Genomic DNA, 26,572 nt, shown 5'->3' with positions numbered 1-26,572 from the left:
TGGAGAGTGGGGCTGCCAACTGCCCGTCACCACTTAGGCCAACTGTCAGTCAAGAAAGGCGAAAGTGCCACTCTGGTATCTCAGGACTGTCCGGCTGGACATGGCCAGCTGCCACTCCAAAAACCCAGGGGCAAGCCGTGGAGTCCATCAACGGTCATCCTAGTGACAGTTGTTTTTGCTACCCAGTATCCTTTCTCTCTTCTTCTAGCCAGGGCACTCCATTGGACCTTTGGGGAACCACCCCTCTCCAATTCTCAGCGCATGTGTTTCAATCGGTTACATTCCCTCCCTGGCTGTAAAGATGGATCACGTGACTTAGGACTGACCAATCAGAGCACTACATTCCTCTGACCACTGTGATTGGTTCATGTGACTCAAATCAATCCAATGAGAACCAATCAGAGCTAACTCTTTGGACACAATCTCTCCTTTTTTCTTCTGCTATTTTTTTTTTTTTAATAAATAAGATTTGTAAATTTTTGGTTATTTATTTAACTACCTATTTTTTGATGCACTGGGTCTTCATTGCTTTGCCTGGGCTTTCTCTAGTTGCAGCAAGTGGGGGCTACTCTGTCACAGTGCACAGGGTTCTCATTGTTACGGCTCCTCTTGTTGTGGAGCACGGGATTCAGGTATGAGGGCTTCAGTAAAACTGGGGCACACAGGTTCAGTAGTTGTGGCTCACAGGCTTAGTTGCTCCATAGCATGTGGAATATTACCAGATCAGGGATCGAATCCATGTCCCCTGTGTTGTCAGGCAGATTCTTATCCAGCATGCCACCAGAGAAGTGCTTCTTCCTGCCTTTGAATCTGGGAGGGTGTGAGGATGGAACTGAGGAGCCGGCTTGCCATCACTAGAATAAGACAACTGAGAATCAAGCCAACAAAGAAGATACGGAATTGGAAGACACAGAAATTGAGCCCTAAACCAAGTACTGGAAGCACTGCTCACACCTCTGGATCCAGCCATACCTGAAACCGACTGTCAGTGGGCTTTTTACTTATTTGAACCAATTTCACCTTTCGCCTAAGCAAAAATCACTGTGAGTGGGACCCGTAGCCACTCAGGGAGTCTCCCAGTATCCAATGCTGGTCAGGGCACCAGCTCTTGTCTGAAGCTCAGGGTGGTTCTAGGGGAACCCCTGACTGAAAGCCACAGACAAGCAAGCTCCACATTTGCTTTCCCTGCTCCTGGCTCCTGAGGTTTGCACATGCAATGATGGCTCCACCAATCAGATATTCCCCCTTCCTGTGGCCCCCAGCCCATCTGTATCCCATGGACTCTGCCCAGTTTTCAAGTCCTATTTTTGGTAGCCCAGGCTACTCTGGGGCTTCCCAGGTGGCAACTAGTGGTAAAGAGCTTGCCTGCCAATGCAGGAGACCTAAGAGATCCAGGTTCAAGCCCTAGGTAAGGAAGATCCCCTGGAGAAGGGAATGGCTACCCCCTCCAGTATTCTTGCTTGGGAAATCCCATGGACAGAGGAGCCTGGCAGGCTATAGTCCATAGAGTCACACAGAGTTGGACACTACTGAAGTGAGTTAGCATTCAGGAGCACTCAACACGCACACAGGCTGTTCTGAGCTCCCAACACCCACTCTAGAAAGTCTGCAGATGGATTACGTGTCTGCTGCTGAAGCCAGCAGTCCCCTGTGCTCTCAGGGAGGGGCTGGGGTAAACACAGACGGGAACAGCTCTGGGCATGTTAGACTCCTGCCTGGGTCGCCACTGTTCATGCCCTGAGCTGGCACTTCGTGAACTGTTTGGTGTTCCTTGGAGCACTTGGCAGAGTGCTGGGAACATTTTAGGAGTTCAGAAGTCAGTGATGGGGCGCAGTCTATCCATGGGCATCAGCTTTGTACCTCGGGAGCCTAAAGAGGGTGTGTCTGAGGAGGGGCTGGGGCACTGAAATAGTAGACACTCCCTCCCTCCCAGGCCATTGTCAAGAGAGCAGGGCTGACCCCAGCAAGCTCTGGAAGGAGCCTGCTTGTGTGCTAAGTTGCTTCAGTTGTGTCCACCAGGCTCCTCTGTCCATGGGATTCTTCAGGCAAGAATACCAGAGTGGGTTGCCATTCCCTCCTCCAAGGGATCTTCCCGACCCAGGAATCAAACCCATATCTCTGGCATCTCCTGCATTGCAGGCAGGTTCTTTACTACTAGTGCCACCGGGGAAGCCCTCTGAAAGGAGACTCACCTTAAATGTGTCTGATCACAGAAGAACCTTAGATGCCCACCTAGGCTGGTGTGACTTGGCCTACCTGCTATGGGAGCAGGGCTCACAGCTGGGCCGGAGGTGCTGGAATCTGACAGCGACGTGGATGTGGATCAGCCAGATAGCGATGTTAATGAATAATGGCAAGTATTGTACTCCACTCGCTTTACACATAGCCATCCCTTGGTATCCACAGGGGAAGTAGTTCCAGGACACCTGGATACCAAATTCTTGGATGCTCGAGTCCCTTATATAAAATGGTGTAGTATTTGCATGTAACCTTAGCACATCGTCCAGGCTTCCCTGGTGGCGCAGACGGTAAAGAATCTGCCTGCAGTGCAAGAGACCCAGATTGGATTCCTGAGTCGGGAAGATCCTCTGAAGGAGGAAATGGCTACCCACCCAGGATTCTTGCCTGGAGAATCCCATGGACAGAGCAGCTTGGCAGGCTACAGTTCATGGGGTCGCAAGGAGTCAGACAATACTATTAATAGATTACTTATAATACCTGATACAATGTCAATGCTATGTAAATAGCTGTAATAGTATTTATAGATTAATACTATTTATGGGACCAATAGCCCTGCTCTCCAGTGAGCTGTTTGTGACAAAGGAGGAAAACACATAATAATCAATGCAACTAATACTATTAATAAATTACTTATAATACCTGATACAATGTCAATGCTATGTAAATAGCTGTAAATATAATGTAAATACTATGTAAATATTTGCTTGGGCAGCAAATTCAAGTTTTGCTTTTTGAAATTTCCTGGAATTTTTTTAAAAAGTACTTTTGATCCACAGTTGGTTGACTCAACAGATTTGAAACCCATGATTATGCAGGGCAAACTGTTCTAGGCTTCTTATTCAAGAAGCTGTGAAACCCAGGGGTTAAGCACAAAGGCTTTGCAATTAGACTCTGGGGTTCAGATCCCAGGTCTGCTGGTCACTATCCAGGTAGCAAGCCTCAAGTGATAACTGCATCACTCCCTGCCTCTGTTTTCTATGTATTGGAATATTTAAAAATGCCTGGAGAATCCCATGGACAGAGGAACTTGGAGGGCTACAGCATAGGGTCACACCGAGTCACACACGACTGAAGCAACTTAGCGCTCACACCATTATTAAATACGTATGAAGCACTGAGGGTCTGTCATGTACTAATCACAATTAATTTATTACTTTTGTTATAAAATATGTATGATCTAAATGGATTAATTTATACCATGCTTGGTATTTATTAATTTACTTGGCATTTCATTATAATTACCTGAAATTTAGTAATACCAAACACACATGCATTGATTATTATGTGTTTTCCTCCTTTAATTGTCACAAACAGCTCACTGGAGAGCAGGGCTATTGGTCCCATCCTACAGACAAGGAAACTGAGGCTTAAGGAGGTTAAGTTACCGGCTCAAGATCCAAGGATTGGAATCTCAGCCCCAAGGACTGAGATCCTAAGTCCAGACTCTCCCCTTCTCTGCAGGTTACATGGCTCAGGCTCCTCCAGCCCTGAAGCTGGCCCTCAGCCAGTGGGGCCCAAGTGTGGATGTGGGTCAGGCGAGAACCCACAGCAAGAAGCCCATGCTACGTGGCATTTGGGAGACGCTCTGCCTCGTGTCATTCTGCACGGGCCAGAACTGTGGACAGAAACATGGCCCCGGGCAGCCTCGGGCCTTGGCTCTGCTCGTGGTCCCCGGTGTGACCTCCCCAAGCAGGATCCTGTTACATGGAAGCAGCAGCAAGGAACAAACACAGCTTGTGCTTCCTTCTGAGTGCTTATTTCCTTTGTCTTGTGAACACTGAAAAATGAAAAGAATGATAAGGATTTGGCTGGGGGGGGTGGAGTGGGGGTGGCAAGTAGGCTGGCCCAGAAAATTCTGCAGCCTTGGCTCAACCTACCAAGAGGGCGGTGTGAGGGAGGTTTTAAACTGAGTCCAGAGAAAGAGAAGGTCAAGTGGTGGCCTAGCTGGCCAGAGGAGTCTGAGGTCTCCTGGGTCATTGGGTCCCGCTTGGGGGCCCAGGACCCACCCCTGGGGGCAGAGGCTTCAGGCCCCAATTCTACTGCTGGTATCTCTGTGGTCAGACCACCAAACTCTGGGTGTCTCCTCAACGGCCAATATTTCTGGCTCCCACTGTTCCAGGTTGTGATGGAAAAGAAATGGAGAAAATGTGGGCAGACCAGTGTTTCTCTGCTGGGGGTGAATTATCTCCCTGTGGACATTTGCAGAAATGTTTCTAGTTGTCACAGCTAGGAAGGGAAAGCGCTCCTGGACTCTAGTGAGTAGAGACCAGGTGTGCTGCCAAATGGCCAGTGGTGCACAGGACAGCTACCGACAGAGAGTCATCCCGACCAAGATGCCAGTTTTTCAGTCGCTCAGTTGTGTCCGACTCTTTGCAATCCCATGGACTGCAGCACACCAGGCTTCTCTGCCCTTCACCATCTCCTGGAGTTTGCTCAAATTCATGTCCATTGAGTTGGTGATGCCATCCAACCAGCTCACCCTCTGCTGTCCTCTTCTCCATTTGCCTTCAGTCTTTCCCAGAATCAGGGTCTTTTCCAATGAGTCGGCTCTTCGCATGAGGTGGCCAAAGTATTGGAGCTTCATCAACAGTCCTTCCATATGAATATTCAGGGTTGATTTCATTCAGGATTGACTTGAGGATTGATGTGGAGGGTGCCATAGGGAGAAATCTTGGGGTGGCATCTGAACATGTAATCATAAATGTTGGTTTTATTACTCAGGGGACCTATGTGGATGTATCCAGAAAGGTGACTGGGAGGACAGGGTGTGTTGGTTGCCTCTGACAAAGGTTCTGTCCCCTCTTCACTCAGACAGCAAATATTTACCAAGTGTCGCCTGCGTCTTGCACTCTCCTAGGTCCTGAGAGGTGGACCTGCCCTTGGGCTCCTGGGGTGGATGGTCGAGAGGGCCAGACAGACCAAGAGAGCAAGCAAATAATACTGACCCCGATATCCTTGGAAACAACTGTGGTAAACACACACAGTCTACACACAGATTTTTTTTTTTAGCCACACAAAGGCACAAAGTCCTGCCACAAGTTACGACTTGGAGGATGAACCCTGGAAACGTTATGCAAAGTAGAACCAGACACAAAAGACCACATCCTGTGTGTGTGCTCCCAAAGTTGTGGTGACAGTTGCACAACCCTGTGACTACACTAAGCACCATTGAATTGTATGCTTTCAATGGTGAATTATGTGGTCTGGGAATTGAACCTCAATAAAGCCATTCTATATGAAAGTAATAATCATAACGGCAAAATGTGAGATGGGTGATGAGGGAAGCAAGTGAAGGCTGAGATGGAGCAACGTAGACCACGGTGGGCGTGCAGGCGTCTCCCAGAGGTGACGTCAGCGGAGGTGATGTCTGAGGCTGGCAGGCAGGGATGGGAGGTGTGTGTAGCTGCCCAAGGGTTTCTGGAGGCCAGTCTGTATGTCCAGGCTAGAGAGGGCCTTCCGCCTGATCATGCAGGTTGGATTTTGTGTACTTGGCCCCCTGACACCTGGCCTCCGGGCCCTGCAGAAACCCTCAGTCACAGCAGCTTCAGTCCAGAGAACTCTGTGACCCCCCAGGTCACAACTGTGGAGGAGCACCCTGCTCTCCTGCCAGCCAGTCTGGGAGGGTGGCTCTTTGAGGGCTCAGCCCTTGAGCCTGTCCACCCGAGGGGACCTGAGCACCCAGAGCAGCTTCCCAGCAGAGCCTGTGGGACTTCTGTGTTTATTTTCTTCCAGAACCATGGAGAGACTTAGGCACAAAGGGCCAGCCCAGAGCCAGCAAGGCTGGGAGGTGCCAGATAAGTGTCTCCCTCATCCCCTGCCACACCCCGTGTGCAGGGGGATGACAGCTCCTGTGTGAAGAACCTCCCCACCAACCCCTGTCGGGCTCCTTTGCTTTGCCCTCCCCAGGGCCGTGAGTCTGAGCAAACTCTGGGAGATGTTAAAGGACAGGGAAGCCTGGCGGGCTGCAGTCCATGGGCCCCCAAAGAGTTGGACACAACTGAGTGACTGAACAACAGCCACCCCAGAGCCTCCCTAGCCTCTGCACCCACTGCCTTGTTGGGGTCTTCTGAGCCACCCTTTTCCTTTTGAGCCAGGCCAGGCCAGGCCAAGACGGTGGCTCCCAGAGTCCTGGTGGGGGGTGTCCGGATCCTGGCTGGGAGCTGCCAGAGCTGAGCTGCCGACATCGCATTGTCTGCTGGAGTTTCCCAGCCCAGGAGGCAGGAGGGGAGGAACGTCTGGGCCCTTCTGCAGGTGGGAAAGGTGACATCACACACAGGAGATCTCAGAGCCAGTGGGGCCCCGAGTCTGGATTTCTCTCCCCAAACACCAGCGCCTCCCACCTCTCAGGGAGCCTCCTGCCTCACACTGGGCTGTGAGAAGCTGGGACCCAGGGGTCTGCCGCATTGTTAGAAGACAAGGGCCTCAGGGGGGCCATGAGGGAGGTAGGGGGCGTACAGCTGGACCCCTCATGGCTGAAGGACAGGGCTTCCCAGGGCCCAGGTCTGGTCCACAGCAGGAAGCCCTCGGTTTATGAAGAGAAGTGTGTTAAGGAATGTTAATAAGTGGAATTGTAGTATAAGAGCCCCACTCACAAGGAGTGAGAGCAGTGACCAGGGTGCCCACAAGCCGCTCCCAGCCTTCCTTCTGTGTCAAGGGACACTGTCACCTCCTGGCTTTGACAGAGATGAGGGGTGTCTGTGTACAGATTCTTCTCATATAGACTTCTGGGCTCTTATTAATAAGCCCCTACCTTCCATTTTGGAAGGCCTTTCTGGAAAGTGAGAAGAAATCCAGAGGTGCGGTAGTAGGGGGGTGAGGGAACCGCCCCCAACAGGAGCTCTGAAATGACCTTCATCCTCCCCGGTCTCAGCCCCACCCCTCCCCGCCACCAGTCCTGCGACTGTTCTCATCTCTCTGTGCTGCTTGGCACTTCGGCTGCAGACTTTGTATACTTGTGACCTGGTTCTTTTTTGTCCCTTATCAACCTGAGGTGTCCCCTGAGGCATGGCTGTCCGCTCCATCAGAAGGTCTCTTAGTGGGGGCTGGACTGAGCCCTGCGGTCAGGCCAGGAGCGTTCTGTCACCTTAGTCCCTCCCGACCATCAGTTTGGCCCAAGGAGAAGAAAGCCCACTTTTTCCAAGCCTTCTGGCCCCAGAAGCAGGATGGTGGGCACAGGACCCAATTCTTGACCCCTTGCCAGACCAGAGAGCCTGGTCCCCCTGGAACCATGCCAGGATGGGCTCGCGTCTGGTGCCTCCCCGTACCCACCTCCAATCTGGTTCTCTTGGGAGATGGGGAGGAGCCTGGGGCAGGGCAACTGGGTCATTTCCCAGGGCCCAAGTCTTCTCTGCGGGGTTGGCACACCCTGTCCTGCCCCTCGGGAGATTCCAGGAGCCAGCATTCAGTGCTTGTCACTCTCCTTCACTTGGCTAAGCCAAGGGACAGAATTAGCTCTTTGCTTCAACTCTCAAAGCTCTCCAAGTGTCCACTGGGGGAGCAAGGAGGACGCCGCCTCCTGGGAACCTGCCCAAGGCTTTTTCCCTGGTTCCTCTGGGAAAAGATCCAGAAAAAGAAAGTATCTCAGCTGAGAGGGAAGGGGTAGGGTGGGACTGGGCCTGGCTGTCAGGAGCCTGTGGGGCTCTGGAAAGATGCGACGTCCTGGTGAAGCTAAGACAGCGATTCTGTTCTCAGTGGGCCTTGGGGAGGGCCGGTTGGGCCTCCTCACCCCCAGATCCACTCAGACCCCTGGGGTCCTCCCTGCATTCCTGGCCTGCAGGCCAAGTGCAATTTCATGGAAACCTCAGGAGTTGAATCCTTTCTGAAATGCCTTGAGTCCAGAAATGAGTCTGCCACTCAAGGTTGCTCAGAAAAGTCGGGGCTCAACAGACTGAACTCCCACTCCTTCCTCATCTGTCCTTGCCCACTGAGCTGTGTCAGCCCGGGCCTATCTCCTGGGGTGACCAGCACCTGGTCGGTGGCACCAGGACTGCGGAGGCAGGCCACACCCAGCACACCCACCCACATTGTATTCACATGCCAAAGCGGGGCTACAGCGCAGGCATGGGCCTTCCAGGCCTGACATCTGCAGGCCAGACCCCTTCATCAGCTTCTCCCCAAAACACACTTCAGTGACACAGATCCTCAAGGACCAAAGTGAAAGTGGTGCCCCCCCCCCCAACTTGCTATGGTAAGCCAGGGGGTCAGGTAGACCTGGGTTCAAATTCTGGCTCTGGTGTTCACAAGCGCTACAAACTTGGGCATGCTATTTCCCTGCTCTGAGCCTGTTTTCTCACCACTGAAGTGGTCTTTCTAATACCACCCTCCTGAAAGGTCAGTGCTTCTTTGGGGTTCTGCTCAGAACCTGGTGTGTAACACCTAGAGAGCCCCAGTCCCAGGGCTCTCCACCCTCTGCCTGAGTGTGTGTGTGTGTGCTAAATCACTCTAGTCGTGACCGACTCTTTGAGACTCCATGGACTGTAGCCCGCCAGGCTCCTCTGTCCATGGGATTCTCTTGGCAAGAATACTGGAATGGGTTGCCATGCCCTCCTCCAGGGGATTCCCAGCCCGGGAATCGAACTCATGTCTTTTAGGGGTTGTGTCTTTTGCATTGGCAGCCGGCTTCCTTACCACTAGTGCCAGCTGGGAAGCCCATCCTTTGCCTACATTTCCATTTTTTTCCTTAAGTTCCTACAGACAGCTCCTTCCACAGTGTGGTAGATTGCAGTATAGTTCAAAATCACTGACCATTCCTCCAGGGGGATTGTATACCCAGCAGCATCCTCACTGTGTTTGACCATATGACCTGCTCTGGCCAAAGAAATGTGAGCAGAAGTGGTGTGCATTGTTTCCAGGCAGAAAATTTCAGAGCCAGTGCATGGGTTCCCAGGTGTGTCTACTTCTGCCCCAAGATGACATCATCCCAGAAGGAGGCTTCTCTCTCAGCTGGGGCCCCAGAGTGAAGAGGACACAGAACAGAGCTGCATCCACCATCTATGGACAGAGGCAATGTAACACAAGCTCTGTTGTTGGAAGCCATGGACTTCTGGGGGTCATATTTTGTCTGATATATATTGTGGCTCTTGAAAGTCTTTAAAGGGGTTCCTGAGAGCTGATTTTTGTCTTGACCACTGTTGGATACAGTGGATAAATAACACTTAAGATGTTAAGCTTTGCAGCTTGGCCGCTATTTGGTTGGTGCTCAATAGACAGTGGATGTGATCGTGACTTGGCATCTTTGCACACAGACCAGACTGATGACTGTTGAGCTGCAAGACTGCTCTTCCTCGCATGTGAGTTGTGTGAAGGTACATGCTTTGTGCGATGCTCCAGCAAGCTCCTCCACTGAATTTTTGCCTGTGATTTTCTCTGTCATCTCCTGGAACCACTGCCTGCTTCTGTCCCCGACCCTGCCAACCACCTGCAAGAGCTGTGTAGATGGAGGTGCCTTAGATGAGATTCCATTGTCCGCCAGTCCCCTGGCAGTAACAGAGAACACACACAGGAGGAAACTCTCCCCATGTCTCCTTGGCTGTCATTTTCCCCATTGCCTGAATCCACATCAAACCCCTCTACCATCCCAGACTCCTCATTCTCCTTTGCTATTTCACTTCTATCCCCTGCGATCAGATTGCAGACCTGGGGGCCCACAGCACCCCCTTAGCACTGGCCTTGTTGTGCTGGTGATCTTCAGAGTTTTGGCTTCTCAGCAACATTCCCCTCTCAGCACATGCTAGGTAGACAGAAGGGGCTTGATAAAACCTGGTTCTTCTCTCCTGAGTTGGTGGCCTGGAGGCTGGTGGGGCCATGGCAGGGCAGAGGGCATGCCTCTGTAGACTAATTCCTGCTGGTCTTCCACGGATGCAGGTGGGAAGGCAAAGTGCCCCCCAACCCATGACTGTTGGGAGAGCCCTGAAAGAGCTGGCAAGAAACCAGTTACTCCCTACCCCCACAGGCCTGGATTCCAATTTCTCTCCTGATCTCTGCCTCCTTCTTGTCTACTCCATCCATGGCAGCTGGGGACCCTAAGCAGACCAATTCTCTCTGAAAGGGTTGGGTGTTATGGTTGGGATTGGTCCCCTCCCCACTGCCCACCAAGGACCAGAGGTCAAGGATTTCAAGAAAAACACTCGCAAAAGCTTTCTCTCTTTATTTTATATATTCCTGCCGTTCAACCAGTTTGCACAAGCTGAGGATGAGTGAATTTTGGAGGCGAAGGAGGAGCATGTGGGCACAGACCATCCCGGAAATAGTCTATGCACATTGCCAAGGCTGGTTAGACTTGAGAAGCGATTTAACAATAAACTCTACAGAATCAGAAATGTACAAAAGTGTCAAGGCAGCTGCTGGCTGATTTCTTGCCTCCCCATGGGGGTCAGAGTTATGCCCATCAGTCCTGTGCAAAGGTCCTGGGGCTGGCTAGGGGGCAGCCGGATTCTTCCCCAGGATAGAAGCAGTCCTGCTCACCCAGCAGAAGTGTGCTGAGGGACAGGCGTGTAGGCGTGTGCCCAGGTGCCCGTGCCCCCTCAGGTTCCGTGGCTTTGAGCCTGTTTCTCCGTCCTGTCTTTATGTCCGCCCTTTGAAAGTGTTCATGCAGGTGTAGGTTCCTGAGAATTTGTGGATCTCCTCGAGGGCAGCCTGTGGGAGTATGCTGAGGGAGGGAGAAAGGGAAAAAGAAGACGGTCAATGGGGGACCAGCGGACTGGTAGCCAAACAAGATATGTAGTTGAGTAGTGGTTCCCATAAGCTCTCCCAACCTCTTCTCTCCAACACACACTAGCTCCCCCAACAAGCCAACTCACCCACCCCTCCATGGAGGAAGGGCTTTCAAGTAAGTAGATAAATAAAAGTGAAAGTGTTAGTCGCTCAGTTGTGTCCAAATCTTTGCGACCCCGTGGACAGTAGCCCAGCAGGCTCCTCTGTCCGTGGGGATTCTCTAGGCAAGAATACTGGAGTAGGTTGCCATGCCCTCCTCCAGAGGAGCTTCCTGATTCAGGGATTGAATCCGGGTCTTTTGCATTGCAGGGAGATTCTTTACCATCTGAGTCACCAGGGAAGCCCAGTATAAATAGTTTTTAGAAGGCAAAGGGTAGGTATAAACAAATTTTCAAAGCCACATTCCGAGCATTTTAGGGTCCATAATTATCTCAGAAATCTATGAACTCCAAATGCCACTTATTCAACAAATATTTACTGTGTGGGGCTGAAGAGTTAGGGAGTTGGACTGTGAAGAAGGCTGAGAGCGGAAGAATTGATGCTTTTGAACTGTGGTGTTGGAGAAGACTCTTGAGAGTCCCTTGGACTGCAAGGAGATCCAACCAGTCCATTCTGAAGGAGATCAGCCCTGGGATTTCTTTGGAAGGAATGATGCTAAAGCTGAAACTCCAGTACTTTGGCCACCTCATGCAAAGAGTTGACTCATTGGAAAAGACTCTGATGCTAGGAGGGATTGGGGGCAGGAGTAGAAGGGGACGACAGAGGATGAGATGGCTGGATGGCATCACTGACTGGATGGACGTGAGTCTCAGTGGACTCCGGGAGTTGGTGATGGACAGGGAGGCCTGGCGTGCTGCGATTCATGGGGTCGCAAAGAGTCAGACACGACTGAGCGACTGATCTGATCTGATCTGATCTGATCACCTTCTTGTTCCCCCCACTCCATGTGTTAACTTATTTCTTAAGCAGCCACACTGTTCCTGATACATTTGCTACCAAAGTCTGTCCTATCTACCATTTCAAGATTCTCAGCCAAGTTTGCTTCACTCCAGGACGGTGTCTTCCTTTAGATGGGACCTCAGGTTTTACTTCTCACCCTTTATTTCCCTCCAGATAATAAAACACCTGCATATATTGGGTTGGCCAAAAAGGTCCATTCGGTCCCCATATGAAAAACTCAAACGAAATTTTTGGCCAGCCGATACCTTCAGGCCTTGACCTTCAGCATGACACAATTTCCTGTTTTGTGGGAAATTTCCCAGACTCACCTTAGGCCTTTCCCCGGGGCTCCCTATAGCCCTGTGCTTCCCCAATAAGGCCTGGAGTTGTACTTGCTATTTCCTCGTTGGGCCCCTGGGTGTCTCTGTGGTAGATATTTCATCTCTGATCCTGGCACCTGGCACAGAGGACCCAGCTTAGAGATGCCCTCAGTTCATCTGTTGAATCAAGTTTGAAGGGCTCCAGCCCATCCTAGCTGCAAGATGGGAAAGCCTCATTCCAGCTGGAGCAATCGGGAAGGCTTCCTGGGGATGGTGGCAATAGAGTTGAACCTGTGAAGATTTCTCTTGGGGAAGGTGAGAGAGGTGTGCAAGTGCAGGGAATGGGGAAGGGCTGGCCTCTGCTTTTTGTGGGAAAGTAGTGGGGGACAGAACAGGAAATGTAGGCTGGGGGCTTACTGTGGACGGTGCTGAGGTGTTCTAGACAAATTAGCTTTTTTCTAGAATGTCTCCAAAAGCTTCTAAGAAGCTCCCTGAGGTGGACAATCAGCTTGGCTTTGGTGAGGATCCAAGTCCCTGGACTCCTAAGGCTCATGGAGCAGCCAAGGAGCAACTCAGAGCAATAGTCAGCATGGACTGAGGGAGGCTGAGGTGGGGCTTGCCTGCCCCCCCCCCACTCTGTGTCCTGGAAGGGCTTTGAATTTGGAGAAGGGATGGACTGATGTGTCCCCCTGGTCCTGAAGTTACAGCAGCTACTCAGGTGCCCACTGTGTCCACGGTAGCCAGAGGGGGACCTGGTTTCCTGGGGTTGGACATCTGATAAAGGCACTTGGGTGTTTCACTTCCCAAAAACGCCTTTCAGGAAATGATATAAATGAACTTACTTACAAAACAGATACAGACTTCCAGAACAAAGGGATATTTAGGAAATTTGGGATGGACATGTACACACTGCTATACTTGAAATGGATAACCAACAAGGTCTTATTGTACAGCATAGGGAACTCTGCTTAATGTTATGAGGCAGCCTGATGGGAGGGGAGTTTGGATGCACGTATGTGTACGGCTGAGTCCCTTTGCTGTCCACCTGAACCATCTCAACATTGTCCATAGGCTACGTGTGCGTGCGTGCTAAGCTGCTTCAGTTGTGTCTGACTCTTTGCGACACTGTGGTCTATAGAACACCATGCTCTTCTGTCCACGGGATTTTTTATGCAAGAATACTAGAGTGGGTTGCCAAGCCCTCCAGGGGAATCTTCCCGACCCAGGAATCGAACCTGCATCTCTTACATCTCCTGCACTGGCACATGGCTTCTTTACCACTAGAGCCACCTGGGAAGCCTGTTCATCGGCTATACTCCAATATAAAATAAAAAGTTAAAAAAGAAAGAAAGAAAAGGTCTTTCAGGTTAGAAGGGTTCAGTCAGTGGGGGGCTGGGGACCCAGAGGAGCCAAGAGTCCATGGTCACTTGGGGCTCCAGGGTGGAAGCTCTCTCTGCAGCAGGAGAGGCTCATGAAAACTGTGCTGAATGCGGCATGTGGAATGGCCTGTGTAGTGTGGGACTGGGACAGGAAGAGTTTTCTGCCCAGAGTCTGGAAAGTTCTAGAATGTGATGCTGGGCAAATTCTGGAGGAGCAAGTTCTCTGTAAAGCCCACCTCCCAAGGTGGTCTCCCTGGTAAATCCCACCTAGTGAGCACTGTGATGTTCCTATGAATCTCAAGCCTTAGGCAAGGAGATTCCTGTCTTCCCTGTTAGGGTGAACTCCCTGAAGGCTGGGGCCAACATTTAGTCTCTAGACTGGCAGTTCTCAAAGTGTCGCCCAGGAACCCCTGGGCATACCAGAGATCTCTTCAGAGGTCTGTCTGCAAGTGCAAACTATTTTTATTATAGTACTGTGGGAGGATTCGACTTTTTTAATGCTCATTCTCTCATGAGTGTACAGTGGAGTTTTCTGGAGGCTACATGACATGTGACATCACAAAAGATGAAAATCAGAAGCAGATACAAGTATCCATTTGTCTTCAATTAAGTCAGATAATAAAGAGCTTTGCAAAAATGTAAAACAATGCCATTCTTTTTACTCTATTCTTTTTTTTGAAAATATGCTTACTTTTCACAAAAATATTGTTTATGTTAACACCAAATGGATTTTTTATTGCTATATATAAATGAATACGTGTATAAATCCCATACTTTTTTCCCTCAGTTTTAATTCCTAAAACAACAGATACAACTCACATAAACAAAAGCACTTTAGGTTCTTCAACAACTTTTAAAATTGTAAAGGGTTCTTGAGAGCAACAAGGTTGACTACCCTAATCTGTAGTAAGTATTCAGTCATTCAGTCGAGTCCAACTCTTTGTGGCTCCATGGACTGTAGCCCGCCATGGAATTCTCCAGGCAAGAATACTGGAGTGGGTTGCCGTGCCCTTCTCCAGGAGATCTTCCTGACCCAAGGATCAAACCTATGTCTCTTACGTCCCCTGCATTAGATGGGCGGGTTCTTTACCACCAGTGCCACCTAGGAAGCCTATATTAAAGATAATAACTCCATGACCTATATGCCACGACTCTCATTTTCACACCCACAGCAGACATGACTAATCGATCATGTGGGTTCTTTCTTTTGTTTGAGGCCTCTTCACCACCAAGGTCCCCTGGGAGGAGGGGACACGGCCCACAGGAGCCTGACTCTGAGCTTCCTCCCACAGCCCTGTACCTTTTCAAGATAATGAGGGCATGCATTGTCCACGGCAACAGGAGGAGGGCCTGGTTAAGCTGCACAGCTTCCACTGTTCTCCGGGCCACCGTCTCCGGCTTCAGTGGGGGGAAGAGGTTGGGGAACCTGCATGCAGGAAGAGACAGTGTGAGTTTCTCCTGAAAAGCAAGTGCTACTGCTAAATCCCCTTCCTGCCCCTTGTCTCCATTTCTGTCTCTAACATGTCTGTCCATGGGATTCTCCAGGCAAGAATACTGGAGTGGGTTGCCATGCCCTCTTCAGGGGATCATCCCAACCCGGGAAGCAAACCCAGGTCTCCCGCACTGCAGGCAGATTCTTTGTCGTCTGAGCCACCGGGGAAGCCCAAGAATACTGAAGTGGGTAACCTATCCCTTCTCTAGGGGATCATTCCCGACCCAGGAATTGAACCGGGGTCTTCTGCATTGCAGGGAGATTCTTTACTAGCTGAGCTACCAGGGAAGCCCCTTCTCTAACATGTCAGGGTCATCCCTTTGGCTTCTCCTGTCGGGGGAGACTCAAGACCTGTTTGAAATACTCTCTCTGCTTCCCTGCCACCCCGGATGCATCAGGAGTTCCGAATCCCCTCTCTCCTCCCAGCTGGTCTCCTCCTGCCCACCTATACCCTGGGACTGATTCTCAGAGCATGGCAGAGAGCTCCCTAAAATCTCACCCACACTCTGTCACTGCCCTGCTTGAGCCCTCCCAGGGCCCCAAAGCTGTCTTCAGCCCTACCTCTCTGGGCCCACCTCTCCTCCTTCTCTGCCCAGCGATCCTGGCCAATCCTCTCTCTTAAGATCCTTCCCATCTCAGCCATCCCATCAGCAAGGCTCCCTCCTTTTGCCCCTCAGAGTGGCCTCTGATCTCGTCCCCCTGACTGAATGTACCCCATCGAGAATGGCCTGTCTCTCTTCCTCCACCATTGAAGTCCCCAAGGGCAGAGGTCTGGTGGGTCTTGCTCCTCGCTATCTGCCCTGAGTGCAGCATCAGGATATCGTAGGTGCTTAATAAATGCTTGCTGCGTGGGTGGACATTGAATGACATGACATTCCCCGGGTGTGTCCTGTGCATCCTGTGCAGAGACAGGAGCTCTGCCGCACTTGCTGGTCGACTCCTTCAGCTCTTGATTCATGGATACACTCACTAATCCATTCAAACAGCTACAGATCGGTCTCATGGGGTTGATAAATGAATGGCTGAATAAGCAAGCATCAGGGGCTTCTTATGATTGTTCAGAAGCATCGGACCTGAGACCCCTAACAGTAGTGATGCTCCCTAAGTGCCAGACCTGTGCTGAGTGATCAACAGGCGTTATTCACTCCAACCGACAGAGAAGAAAGCTGGGGCTCTGGGGAGCTGGTTGGGGCCTGGAGATTCAAGCCAAGCCCCCAGAAGCCCCAGGCAAGTGCCCTGCTTGCTGCTTGTCCCATCTCTCCTGGGCCTATAGGCGTAGGGCTGCTGGTGCTACTGGCTTTGACCTCACTCCCACAGAACGTGTTGCTCCAGCACCAGGAGGACTGAGGGTGATAAGCCAACTTCTATCCATGTGGCCTTGGGCAAGTACTTTCCCTTCTCAGTCTCAGTTCCCCCATCTGGGAAATGGGCTTAAGAGCTCTCACAAGCTTGCAGAGGGCCACATGCAGCAGCATTTATAAAGTGTCTGGTGGCTCAAACAGAAAAAAATAAGTAAATAGCAATTTACAAACAGCAGCACTCACCTATATGGTGACTCTTTTTTTTTTTTTTTTTAATATTTATTTATTGGGCTGTGCCAGGTTGTGACTGAGACCACATGGGATCTTCCATCTTTAGTTGCAGCATGTGTGATCTAGCTCCCTGACCAGGGATTGAGCCTAGGTCCCCTACATTGGGAGTACAGAGTCTTAGCCACTGGACCACCAGGGAAGTCCCTGTTATGGCTGCTTTTGCCAGAAAATCCATCAGTTCCGTCCTAAGCACCTGTCTCCAACCTTCCACCCTGAGAAGTTGTTAAACATGGTTGGAGAGGAAGCCAATGCTTTTTTTTTTTCCTTTCAAGAAACAGGGCTTCCCTTGTGACTCAGACAGTAAAGAATCTGCCTGCAATGCAGAAGACCCAGGTTCAATTCCTGGGTTGGGGAGATCCCCTAGAGAAGGGAATGGCTACCCACTCCAGTATCCTTGCCTGGAAAATTCCATGAACAGAGAAGCCTGGCAGTCTACAGTCCAAGTGTTTGCAAAGAGTCAGACATGACTGAGCAACTAACCCACACAAACTAGGTACAAATTAGACTTTTACTGCTCTTCTCCTAAGCCCTCTGGAGAAGGAAATGGCAACCTACTCCAGTACTCTTGCCTGGAAAATCCCATGGATGGAGGAGCCTAGTAGGTTACAGTCCATGGGGTCGCGAAGAGGACACGACTGAGTGACTACACTTTCACTTTTCACTCTCATGCATTGGAGAAGGAAATGGCAACCCACTCCAGTGTTCTTGCCTGGAGAATCCCAGGGACGGGGGAGCCTGGTGGGCTGCTGTCTATGGGGTCGCACAGGGTCGGACACGACTGAAGTGACTTAGCAGCAGCAGCAGCAGCAGCAGCAGCAGCCTAAGCCCTCAGAGCTCACCTGCTGTCCACAGGTAATGAAGCTCCACCTAGTGCTTCCTACTTGCCAGCCAACTAGTTGATTCACACATGGGAGCTCATCTAGCCTTTGAAGTCAGGGTATCACTATCAATCCCTTCTCATGGACTAGAAAACCAAGGCACAGGAAAACTAAGTAACCTGCCTGAGATCACACAAAGCTGGGGTTGCATGCTAAATCGCTTCAGTCATGTCCGACTCTATGCCTGCCAGGCTCCTCTGTCCATGGGATTTCCCAGGCAAGAATACTGGAGTGGGTTGCCATGCCCTCCTCCAGGGGATCTTCCTGACCCAGGGATCGAACCCGCATCCCTTACATCTCCTGCATTGGCAGGCAGGTTCTTTACCACTAGCATTACCTGTCTCTGCAGTTTGAGCCCACACTCTGAACCACTGTGGAAAAATGACTTGAGAGAGGCCTTGGATTTCCTTCTTAAAGTGATGGAGAGGAAACCTTGCCAGAAGGCAAAACAGGCACAGGAATGCACGGTCTGTGAAAGTCCTGCTCACTTCTGTGCTCAAGGCGCCCAGTTAGAACCATGAATCGTTGCTGCTGCATTTCCATCCAGTATGCATTTATTGTTTCTCTGGTGGCTCGGCTGGTAAAGAATCCACATGCAGTGTGGAAGACCTGGGTTTGATCCATGGGTTGGGAAGATCCCCTGGGGAAGGGAACTGCTACCCACTCCAGTATTCTGGCCTGGAGAATTCCATGGAGTGTATAATCCATGGGGTCTCAAACAGTTGGACATGACTAACGACTTTCACTTTCACATATTTATTGAGCACTTCCTGTATACTCAGATGAGAAGAAACTAAACCAAGACACTGTAGGAGGGAAAAACCAATATGGAACATTCATAGTCATTATTCCAGCATCCTCTAAATTCAGAATCTATGATAATTTGCATATAAATCAGCTGGAAATTAGGCTTCCCTGGTAGCTCAGCTGGTAAAGAATCTGCCTGCAATGCAGGAGACCCCTGTTCGATTCCTGGGTCAGGAATGATCCCCTGGAGAAGGGATAGTTTACCCACTCCAGTATTCTTGGGCTTTGCTGGTGGCTCAGACGGTAAAGAATCTGCCTGCAATGCAGGAGACCTGGGTTTGCTCCCTGGGTTTGGAAGATCCCCTGGAGGAGGGCATGGCAACCCACTCCAGTATTCTTGCCTGGAGAATCCCCAGGGACAGAGGAGCCTGGCGGGCAAAGAGTTGGACACAACTGAGCAACTAAGCACAGCACAGCACATAACAACTAAAGTCTGCTAGAAAGATTAATAGCAGATGCACTTATGACGATGTTTATTGTTAGAAAAAATAATAATACTGAGCATCTCATATGCCCCAGGCTTTACACTAGATACATTACATATGTTATTTCTAATTTTCCCAATAATCTGACAAGGTAAATATTATTTCCACTGTTTGACAGATGAGCAAAGTAAAGCTCAGACTGGTAACAAAACTGGTTAAAGGTTTCACCACCATACAGGAGCTGAGGTGAAATTCAAAATCAGGTTTTTCTTTTTAAATTTTATTGTTATAGTTGATTTACTATGTTGTGTTAATTTCTTATATACAGCTAAGCGACTCACTTAGTCGTGTCTGACTCTTTTCGACCCCATGGACTGAAGCCTGCCAGGCTCTTCTGTTCATGGAATTCTCTGAATAGTGGAGTGGGTTGCCATTCCCTTTTCCAAGGGCTCTTCCCCACTCAGGGGTCAAATCTGGGTCTCTTGTACTGCAAGCAGATTCTTTACTGTCTGAGCCACCAGGGAAGCCCTAAGTGACTCGGGTATACACACACACACACACACACATATATATTCTGTTTCATATTCTTTTCCATTATGTTTTTTACGGGATATTGAACATAGTTCCCCGTGCTACACAGTACATTATTTATCCATTCTATATATAATAGTTTGCTTCTGCTAATCCCAAACTCCTACTTCTTCCCTCCCCTCACCTCTCCCCTGGCAATCAGAAGTCTGTTCTGCATGTCTCTGAGTCTGCAAAGCCAGGTGTTTGGATTCTTGCTTAGCAAAACCACCCCTAGTGATAATCACTGAGGTCTTCTGAGTGATTCCCACACCACATGAATGCACTGTGCTCCATGCCTTCCACGATCTCATGCAATCCTCACAATGACCCTTCCATGGTATCCTCATGTTTGGAAGAGGGTGATACATGTAATTTAGAAGGCAAAACTATCATTATATGTTGCTTTGCAAAAAAACAAGGAAAATAGTTTTTGGGTGATTCCCCATTTTCATTTCCCTACAACCTTGTGTCCCTTCATAAGTGCACATCAGTGTAACACCATTTACTGGGCACTTACAATGTAGCACATAGGGTATTCTGTGCTAGATCCCATTTTATTTTTATCACAGACTCCTACTCCTACCATCCCATTCTGCAGATTAACAACAGAGGCTGGAGAGTCACACACATCCTGGGGGTCTGGCTCCAAAGTAAGCTCTAAACCAGTGGTACCCATTTCCTGTTGATTTAATTGGTCTGGAGGAGGGGTGGTTGGGCTTCGGTATTTCTTTAAGCTATAACTTATATACAATAAAAGGCATAAATCTTAAGTGTCCAGCATGATCAGTTTTTACCTGTGTAATCCCTACTCAGACCAAGAAGAGAGAACATGGTTAAAAGCCCAGAAGGTTCCCTGGTGCTCCCTGCAGGCTGTGTCCCCACCCCTCTAGGACTGCACTGTTCTGATCTCCATCACCTCCACCCAGCTTTGCCTTCTCTAGAACTGCAGAAAAATTGAACCATGCAACATGCACTCTTGTGTCTCTGATTTCTTTCATTCAACATAATGCTTTGGAGATTCATCCATATCATTTGCGTAATTAATACTTTACACCCTTTTTATAGTTGGGTGAGGATTCCATTGCATGCGTTTAGCATGGGTACTCTGTGAAGCCCCTGACCTGAGAAGCAGGACCCTAAACCACTATAGAACCCCACTGCCTTGCAGATGGAGACTCAGATATGAGACCAAAAAGCCAGGGAAAAAGCACTTCTGGGTTATTTTAAAATTTTGTCTCTCTGGGTATAATGAGTCCCCTTGTCCAATTGACTAGAGGGACTTGGCTCGGAGACAGGGTCCCCTGCCACTGACCTGACCCTCATGCCCTGGAACATCTCGGTGCTTGTGTGGAAGGGCAGCACGGTGGTGGCGCTGACGCCCGGACAGTCCAGCAGCCCCAGGGTCAGGCTCTCCATGAAGGCGAAGGCTGAGGCTTTGGACGTGCAGTAGTCGATGGCGCCAGGGATGGCGGAGAGTGCCAACACGGAGTTCAGACACACGATGTGGCCGTTCTGTAGCTCCAGCATCCGCGGCAAGAAGGCCTTGGTGGTCTGAGGGTGGATGGGGAGGTTAGTGTGCGGCAGACACAGCTTCCAACAGCCCCTCGACTTACCCTCTTGGGGAGAACAGACTACCCTTGACACGGGCACCCCTCCAGCCACCGGGTTTTCCTGCGATGGGGAGGTGATGGGGTGGAGGCTGAGGGCACCAACCCCCACATTTCAGAAAGTCCAGATGACTCCTGGAGAGCCTGTCATTCTTCTTGTCCAGCCACCCTCTAGACCCAAGCCCAAGCCCTGGTGAGCCTCTCCCCACTCCCCTATAGCCCCAGGCTCCCTGGAAGGGAAGACCATGTCATTGACATGCCCAGCACTGGCTCTGGCTCAGGAAAACCTTACCCAGAACTGGCCCAGGGTGTTGATGTGCTGGGACTTGAGAAGGGCATCATCGTCACTGTCCATCAGGCTCTTCCCGTGGACCACAGCGGCGTTGTTCACCAGGATGGTGATGTCACCCACCTGTGGGCAAGAAGGGGCCACTGGGCCATTAGGGCAGCCAGCCCCAGTGGCCTATCCCTGGAGAGGAGGGACCTGGCCCTGGGCAGCCACATCGCCTCTCTGAGCATTAGTCTTGATTTGTAAGATGGGGCTAATAACCATACCAGGGTTGCTCTGGGGATCAGAAATAATTTATGGCACCTAATATACCCACAGAGCACACCTATAATAAATGAGGTTATTGTGACATAGTTAACATTTGCCGTGTGCCAGATACCTAACAGGGTGGTTTCTGCTCTCTTGGACCTCACTAATACACTCAGTCTAACTAGATGTCTGGAGTCAGGGGTATTTTCCCAGACGACCATGAGACATTTGCACCCCACCCCCACCCCACTACCCCAGGGTTTAGGACAGACACTCACAGGCTTAAACTTCCAAAGGGGACAACAGGTGATTCAGTCAGTCTATGTCCCTAGTCCCTGCTCTCTGCAACACACACACACACAGGACCAGCTTCACAGGAGAGTCCTCCGAGATGCCCTGCAAACAGCCATTCCACCATAAGCAAGCTCTCTCCAAGCCCCGTGAGACTGTCCCCTTTGGCTAGGATTCTGACAGAGCTGAGGCCAGTGCCTCCCAGGCCGCTCACCTTCTCCCGCACAGCTTTAGCTGTCTGGTACACCTCCTCCCGGTTGCCCACATCACAGATGAAGTAGTGGCACTCGGTGCCCATCTGCCGAATCTCCTCTGTTGTCTCCTTCAGGCATTTTTCAGTCCGGCCCCACAGAACGATCTGGAAGGAAGACAGTGGTCTGAACAGGTGGTCGCTAAGGAAGCCATCAGAAATTCAGTAGGTAATTTACCCCATGACTGCCATGATTCCATTTGAAAAGAGCGTGCAAAGTCACAATATGACTTATTAAAGGGAGATCGCCTACTCTGAAGGGAACCAAGAGTTTCTGAGCCCACTGATGCCCCACCGATGGATGCATGGTTCGCAAGTCTTCCCTTTTAAAAATTGATTGCACTTTTGACTGTGCTGGGTCTTCATTGCTGCATGCAGGCTTTGTCTAGTTGTGGTGAGCTCAGGCCCCTCCTCATTGCAGTGCGGGGCTTCTCACTGCAGTGGCTTCTCTTGTTCCAGAGCATGGGCTCTAGGGTTCTTGGGCTTCTGCAGTTGCAGTACGTGGGCTTCAGTAGTTGTGGCTTCTGGGCTCTCAGGCACAGGCTCAATAGTTGTGGCCCACAGGTTTACATGGGGCTTCCATGGTGGCTCAGATGGTAAGAACCTGTCTGCAGTGTGGGAGACTGGAGTTTGATCCCTGGGTCAGGGAGATCCCCTGGAGAAGAGAATGGAATGGCAAACCCACTCCAGTGTTCTCGCCTGCAAAATCCCACAGAGGAGCCTGGCAGGCTATAGTCCATAGGGTCACAACAAATTAGACACGATTGAACAACAACACTTTCACTTTTCACAGGCTTAGTTGCTCTACAGCATGTGGGATCTTCCCAGACCAGGGATGGAACCCATGTCCCTTGCACTGGCAGGCAGATTCTTAACCACTAGACCATCAGGGAAGTTCTTCACAAGGGACTTTCTTTCTTATGTATTCCTTCTAGGAGGACATCTCCTGCCGGCCCCATTCCACTAATCCTATCCAGTTAAATGTAGCAGCAGAGTTCTTCCTGTACACTGTTCCAGAACGCTTTCGGCTAGGAGCAAGCTGGTCTTCTCACCTGAGGTCTAGAGCCTGGTGGGTGAATGGACTGCAAGGTTCTGGCCGTAAGGTACCAGGAGACTAAGCAAGGCCTTCCCTTCTACCCAGCTGTGGTCCCAGGTGGAAGGAGGGCAGGGAAGACAGGCAGCCAAGAAAGAAACACGACCTCACCCCACAGGTAATAAACGTGGGACTCATTATGCCAGAAGATGACCCTGGCAGGACCAAGACATGAATTCTTAAAGGGAATTGGACAAATTTATGAATGGCTGGCCATAAAAGGCTCAGAAGAGAGGGTGGGCTAATTCTCAACCTTGACCTACAGGAGAATGACACTCCTTTCCATGACACATTGTTGAGTCCAGAGGGGCCCCTGTTGGTAAAACAGGGCTGGGTGACAGGGAGCTAATAATCCCAAGATCCAGTGTAATCAGCACAAAGGCAGAAAGGCTGGGGGCTGGAGAGAATCAGAGAAAAGAAGAGATAAAAGGCTCCTTGGGGATTAATCTAATGGGTTTCTATTTTTGTTTCTTCTCTTTCAAATTATCAATGAAATTCCTCCTTTAAAAATAGAGCCCAACACGGAAACCCCATGTGTGAAACCAGTAAAAGGAATAAATTACACGTCCAACTCCATGTTTTCTTACTTGAAAAGCCACACATGAGAGCAAAAAGGCTGAGCTGGAAAGGTGAACGTTTTCAAGTGGGTGATGGATGTAACCTGAGGCACACCAGACCAGAATCTATTTGCTCTGCAACTCGGTACGGAGGAAAGTCACACAGACAAGTAGTCGTTGGTGATAACGGTTTATCAACTGTTTACCTTGAAATATCAGAACATTCACAATACCACACAGGGTGCAAAATGGCTGCAAGTGGTGGGACACACAGATGTGTTGATGGCTCCCATGGATTCGACTTTTTAAAAAATATATATTTATTTATTTATTTGGCTGTGCTGGGTCTTAGTCGTGGCATTTGAGAACTTTAGTTGCAGTGTGTGGGGTCTAGTTCCCTACTCAGGGATCGAACACAGGCCCCAGGCATTGGAAGCATGGAGTCTTAGCCACTGGACCACCAGGGAAGTCCCCTTTATTAGAGTTTTTAAAACTTTCGAAATATTTCTTGAAGGAGAATAAGAGTGTTCTTTCTACTCCTGCAACATCTCTGGGAAAGCCCAGTTTGAAAACCCCACCTTGTCCAACCACTTTATTTATTTTAATTGAAGTCTTGAAATACAGGAAGGGCTTTAAGAGGAAGAATTCCATCAGCCACCCTCCACGATGACAAAAGTCCTCCAAGAGCAAATGGACTGCAATTAGACAGGCTCCAAGGGACATTTTCTTGTCTGTTGAACTAAAAACAGACTTCAAATATGCTCCTCCAGGAAAGGCTGGAGAGATTTCCTTTGTGAAGAAGAAAGAGATCAACTGTTCAGCGTGTTCCGTCATCTTCCATCATGTCAGACCTCACCGCCGTCTTGTAGTCACTGTCACCCTAGCTTCTTCCCACCCTCCCTTGTCACCCCATCCGTCTGTCCATCCGACCTTCACATTCATCCACCCACTCATCCACCCACCCATCCTTTCTTCTTTCTACTCACCCCATGCCACCCCACTCCATCCATACATCTAATTTCTGAGCACGTCAGATCCAGGTGGAAGAAACCCTTGGCCTCCTTTCTTCTGCCCTGGTCCCTGCCTAATGCCCTCCTACCTCCAGCTTGTCTGGGGAACAGGACCCGGGGGCTTGCACAGTTCCCTAGTGTCTGGCTGAGGACAAGAGCGGTACTTCTGGGACTCTGAGAACTTCTGGACTAGTTGGCAGGGCAAGGAAGCTCAAAGCAGGGATGCGTACAGGTTAGAAGGTGCAGGGGTCCAGACAGCTGGAAGCACAAGGAAACCAGCAGAGAGAGAACCAGGGAGGCAGCACTGTCTGCATGGCTGGAAGGACACCCTGGAGAGGAAAACAGGGACTGGACCGAAGGAGGTGAAGCAAAGGCTGTGCCCCACTGTCTTCCGTGCGTGGGGGACACACCCAGGTGGGATGCTGAGGTTTGGCCATTTCTTTTCAGGGGTCTGCTGAGGATGCCCCTGTTGGATTGGGAGACTGGCCTCCTCATGTTCAGAGCCCCCATCTCTGACAGACAGCTGGGAGGGGTTTACTTTCTGTCCTCCTCACCCCATCCCTCTGAGCCAGGAGCTCCCTGAGGGCCTTGATTCTGCCTTGTTCATTTCATATCTCAGTGTCCGGCAACGCAAATGCTATTTGTTGAGCGAATGAATGAAAGTTCAGGGCCGCAGGTAGGAAGGGTTGCAAGGTGGTTAAGTAGCCTCTCTGAGGCTGAGATGAGCCCAGCTCCCTTGACTGAGCTGTTTAGGGTCCCAGAAGCTTCTACCCACAGGCTACTTAGACCAAGAGTCAGCGAGACCTGGGGTTCCACTCAGAACCACCCTGGACTGAGCTGCGAGGTGAGGCCCAGGCCAGTGTGTTGCCCCTTGCTACGTGTCCCTGTGCACATCTAATTGAATGTGTCTCTCTCTGCATGGGTTGTTTGTGCAGCCTCTGCACTGCTAGGTGCTTCCTTGGGCCCATGGTGGATGCTCAGAGTTCCTGAAAAGCCAGGGACTTTTTTTTAATATATATTGTTTTTTGTTTATGAACAAATTAAAAGAAGTCCAGATGGCAGTGGGGGCACCTGAGCTGCTGACTTGCTTACAAAGGAAGCCTGTGGACAGGAATGGGTGCAACCAGACTTCAAGCCTAGAGACCCTTCTCTCCCACCCACCTTAGGGCCCTCTTGGCCTAAAATCATTGGTCCCGACCTTCTTTGACAGCAATTCTGCCCAGGGCAAGTTGCTGTGGTGCGGATAGTATAGGGCAGGAAATCCCATCCCCACAGGTGAGGCCGGGGCTGCAGAAGGCCCAGGGCAGAAAGAGAGGAAAGGGGACAGGGACCCTCCAAGCTGAATGATTGGTCAAGGTTTGATGGGCTGACCATCAGGCCATCAGGCTGGGCATGTTCCCATCTTAGGACCCAGGCGCGTCTCCATGGTGATGGGGAGCAGGGCTGGTCATCCTGATGGAGACTTCAAGTAACTGAGCCACTGCGAGTGGGAAGGATGGGGGTTCCTCCTGGGCAGGTGCTGCCCGGTGGGCACACCGCAGCTGCTGTCCCTCCTCCTCCTCCAGCCCCCTGCAGAGACCCCTCTGGGACCCCAGAGTCACTGACCAGGAACCTGGCAGGTACAGTTCGGTGGTTGGCCCAGGCAGCTCCTCACCAGAGTCACCAGGGGTGACCCCAGACACCTAACAGGACAGGGGTCACACCAGGTGCCCGAATGAGACTGAGGCCTGGGTAGGTAGGAGGTCTGAGAGGAGCGTGGGGTAAGCTGCCCGGGGGAGGGGCAGATTTATGAGCCCTGGGAACCCAACATGGCCTCCTCTGAATTAACTTCCAGGACAGAGAGCAGCTGGGGAGGGTCAGTGGCCCAGGAT

General features: G+C 50.6%; 1 protein-coding gene across 2 annotated transcripts in view; it reads right to left on the bottom strand.

The window, feature by feature from the left end:
* Nucleotides 1-10,372: 10,372 nt before the first annotated feature.
* Nucleotides 10,373-26,572, bottom strand: part of DHRS3 (dehydrogenase/reductase 3) — a 49,982-nt gene continuing 33,782 nt past the window's right edge. For both annotated transcript variants that reach the window (XM_061382662.1, XM_061382663.1), the window contains exons 3-7: nt 22,006-22,149; nt 21,255-21,374; nt 20,668-20,906; nt 14,892-15,017; nt 10,373-10,888 (exon numbers count right to left, since the gene is read on the bottom strand). In XM_061382662.1, coding sequence (XP_061238646.1) covers nt 10,804-10,888; nt 14,892-15,017; nt 20,668-20,906; nt 21,255-21,374; nt 22,006-22,149 — 714 coding nt within the window. In that variant the 3' untranslated portion in view covers nt 10,373-10,803. The remainder of the gene's footprint in view (nt 10,889-14,891; nt 15,018-20,667; nt 20,907-21,254; nt 21,375-22,005; nt 22,150-26,572) is intronic.

The sequence above is a fragment of the Bos javanicus genome, chromosome 16, assembly GCF_032452875.1.
Source record: "Bos javanicus breed banteng chromosome 16, ARS-OSU_banteng_1.0, whole genome shotgun sequence".
In the NCBI taxonomy this organism is placed as follows: Eukaryota; Metazoa; Chordata; class Mammalia; order Artiodactyla; family Bovidae; genus Bos; species Bos javanicus.
This window is presented reverse-complemented; position numbering and strand designations above follow the sequence as displayed.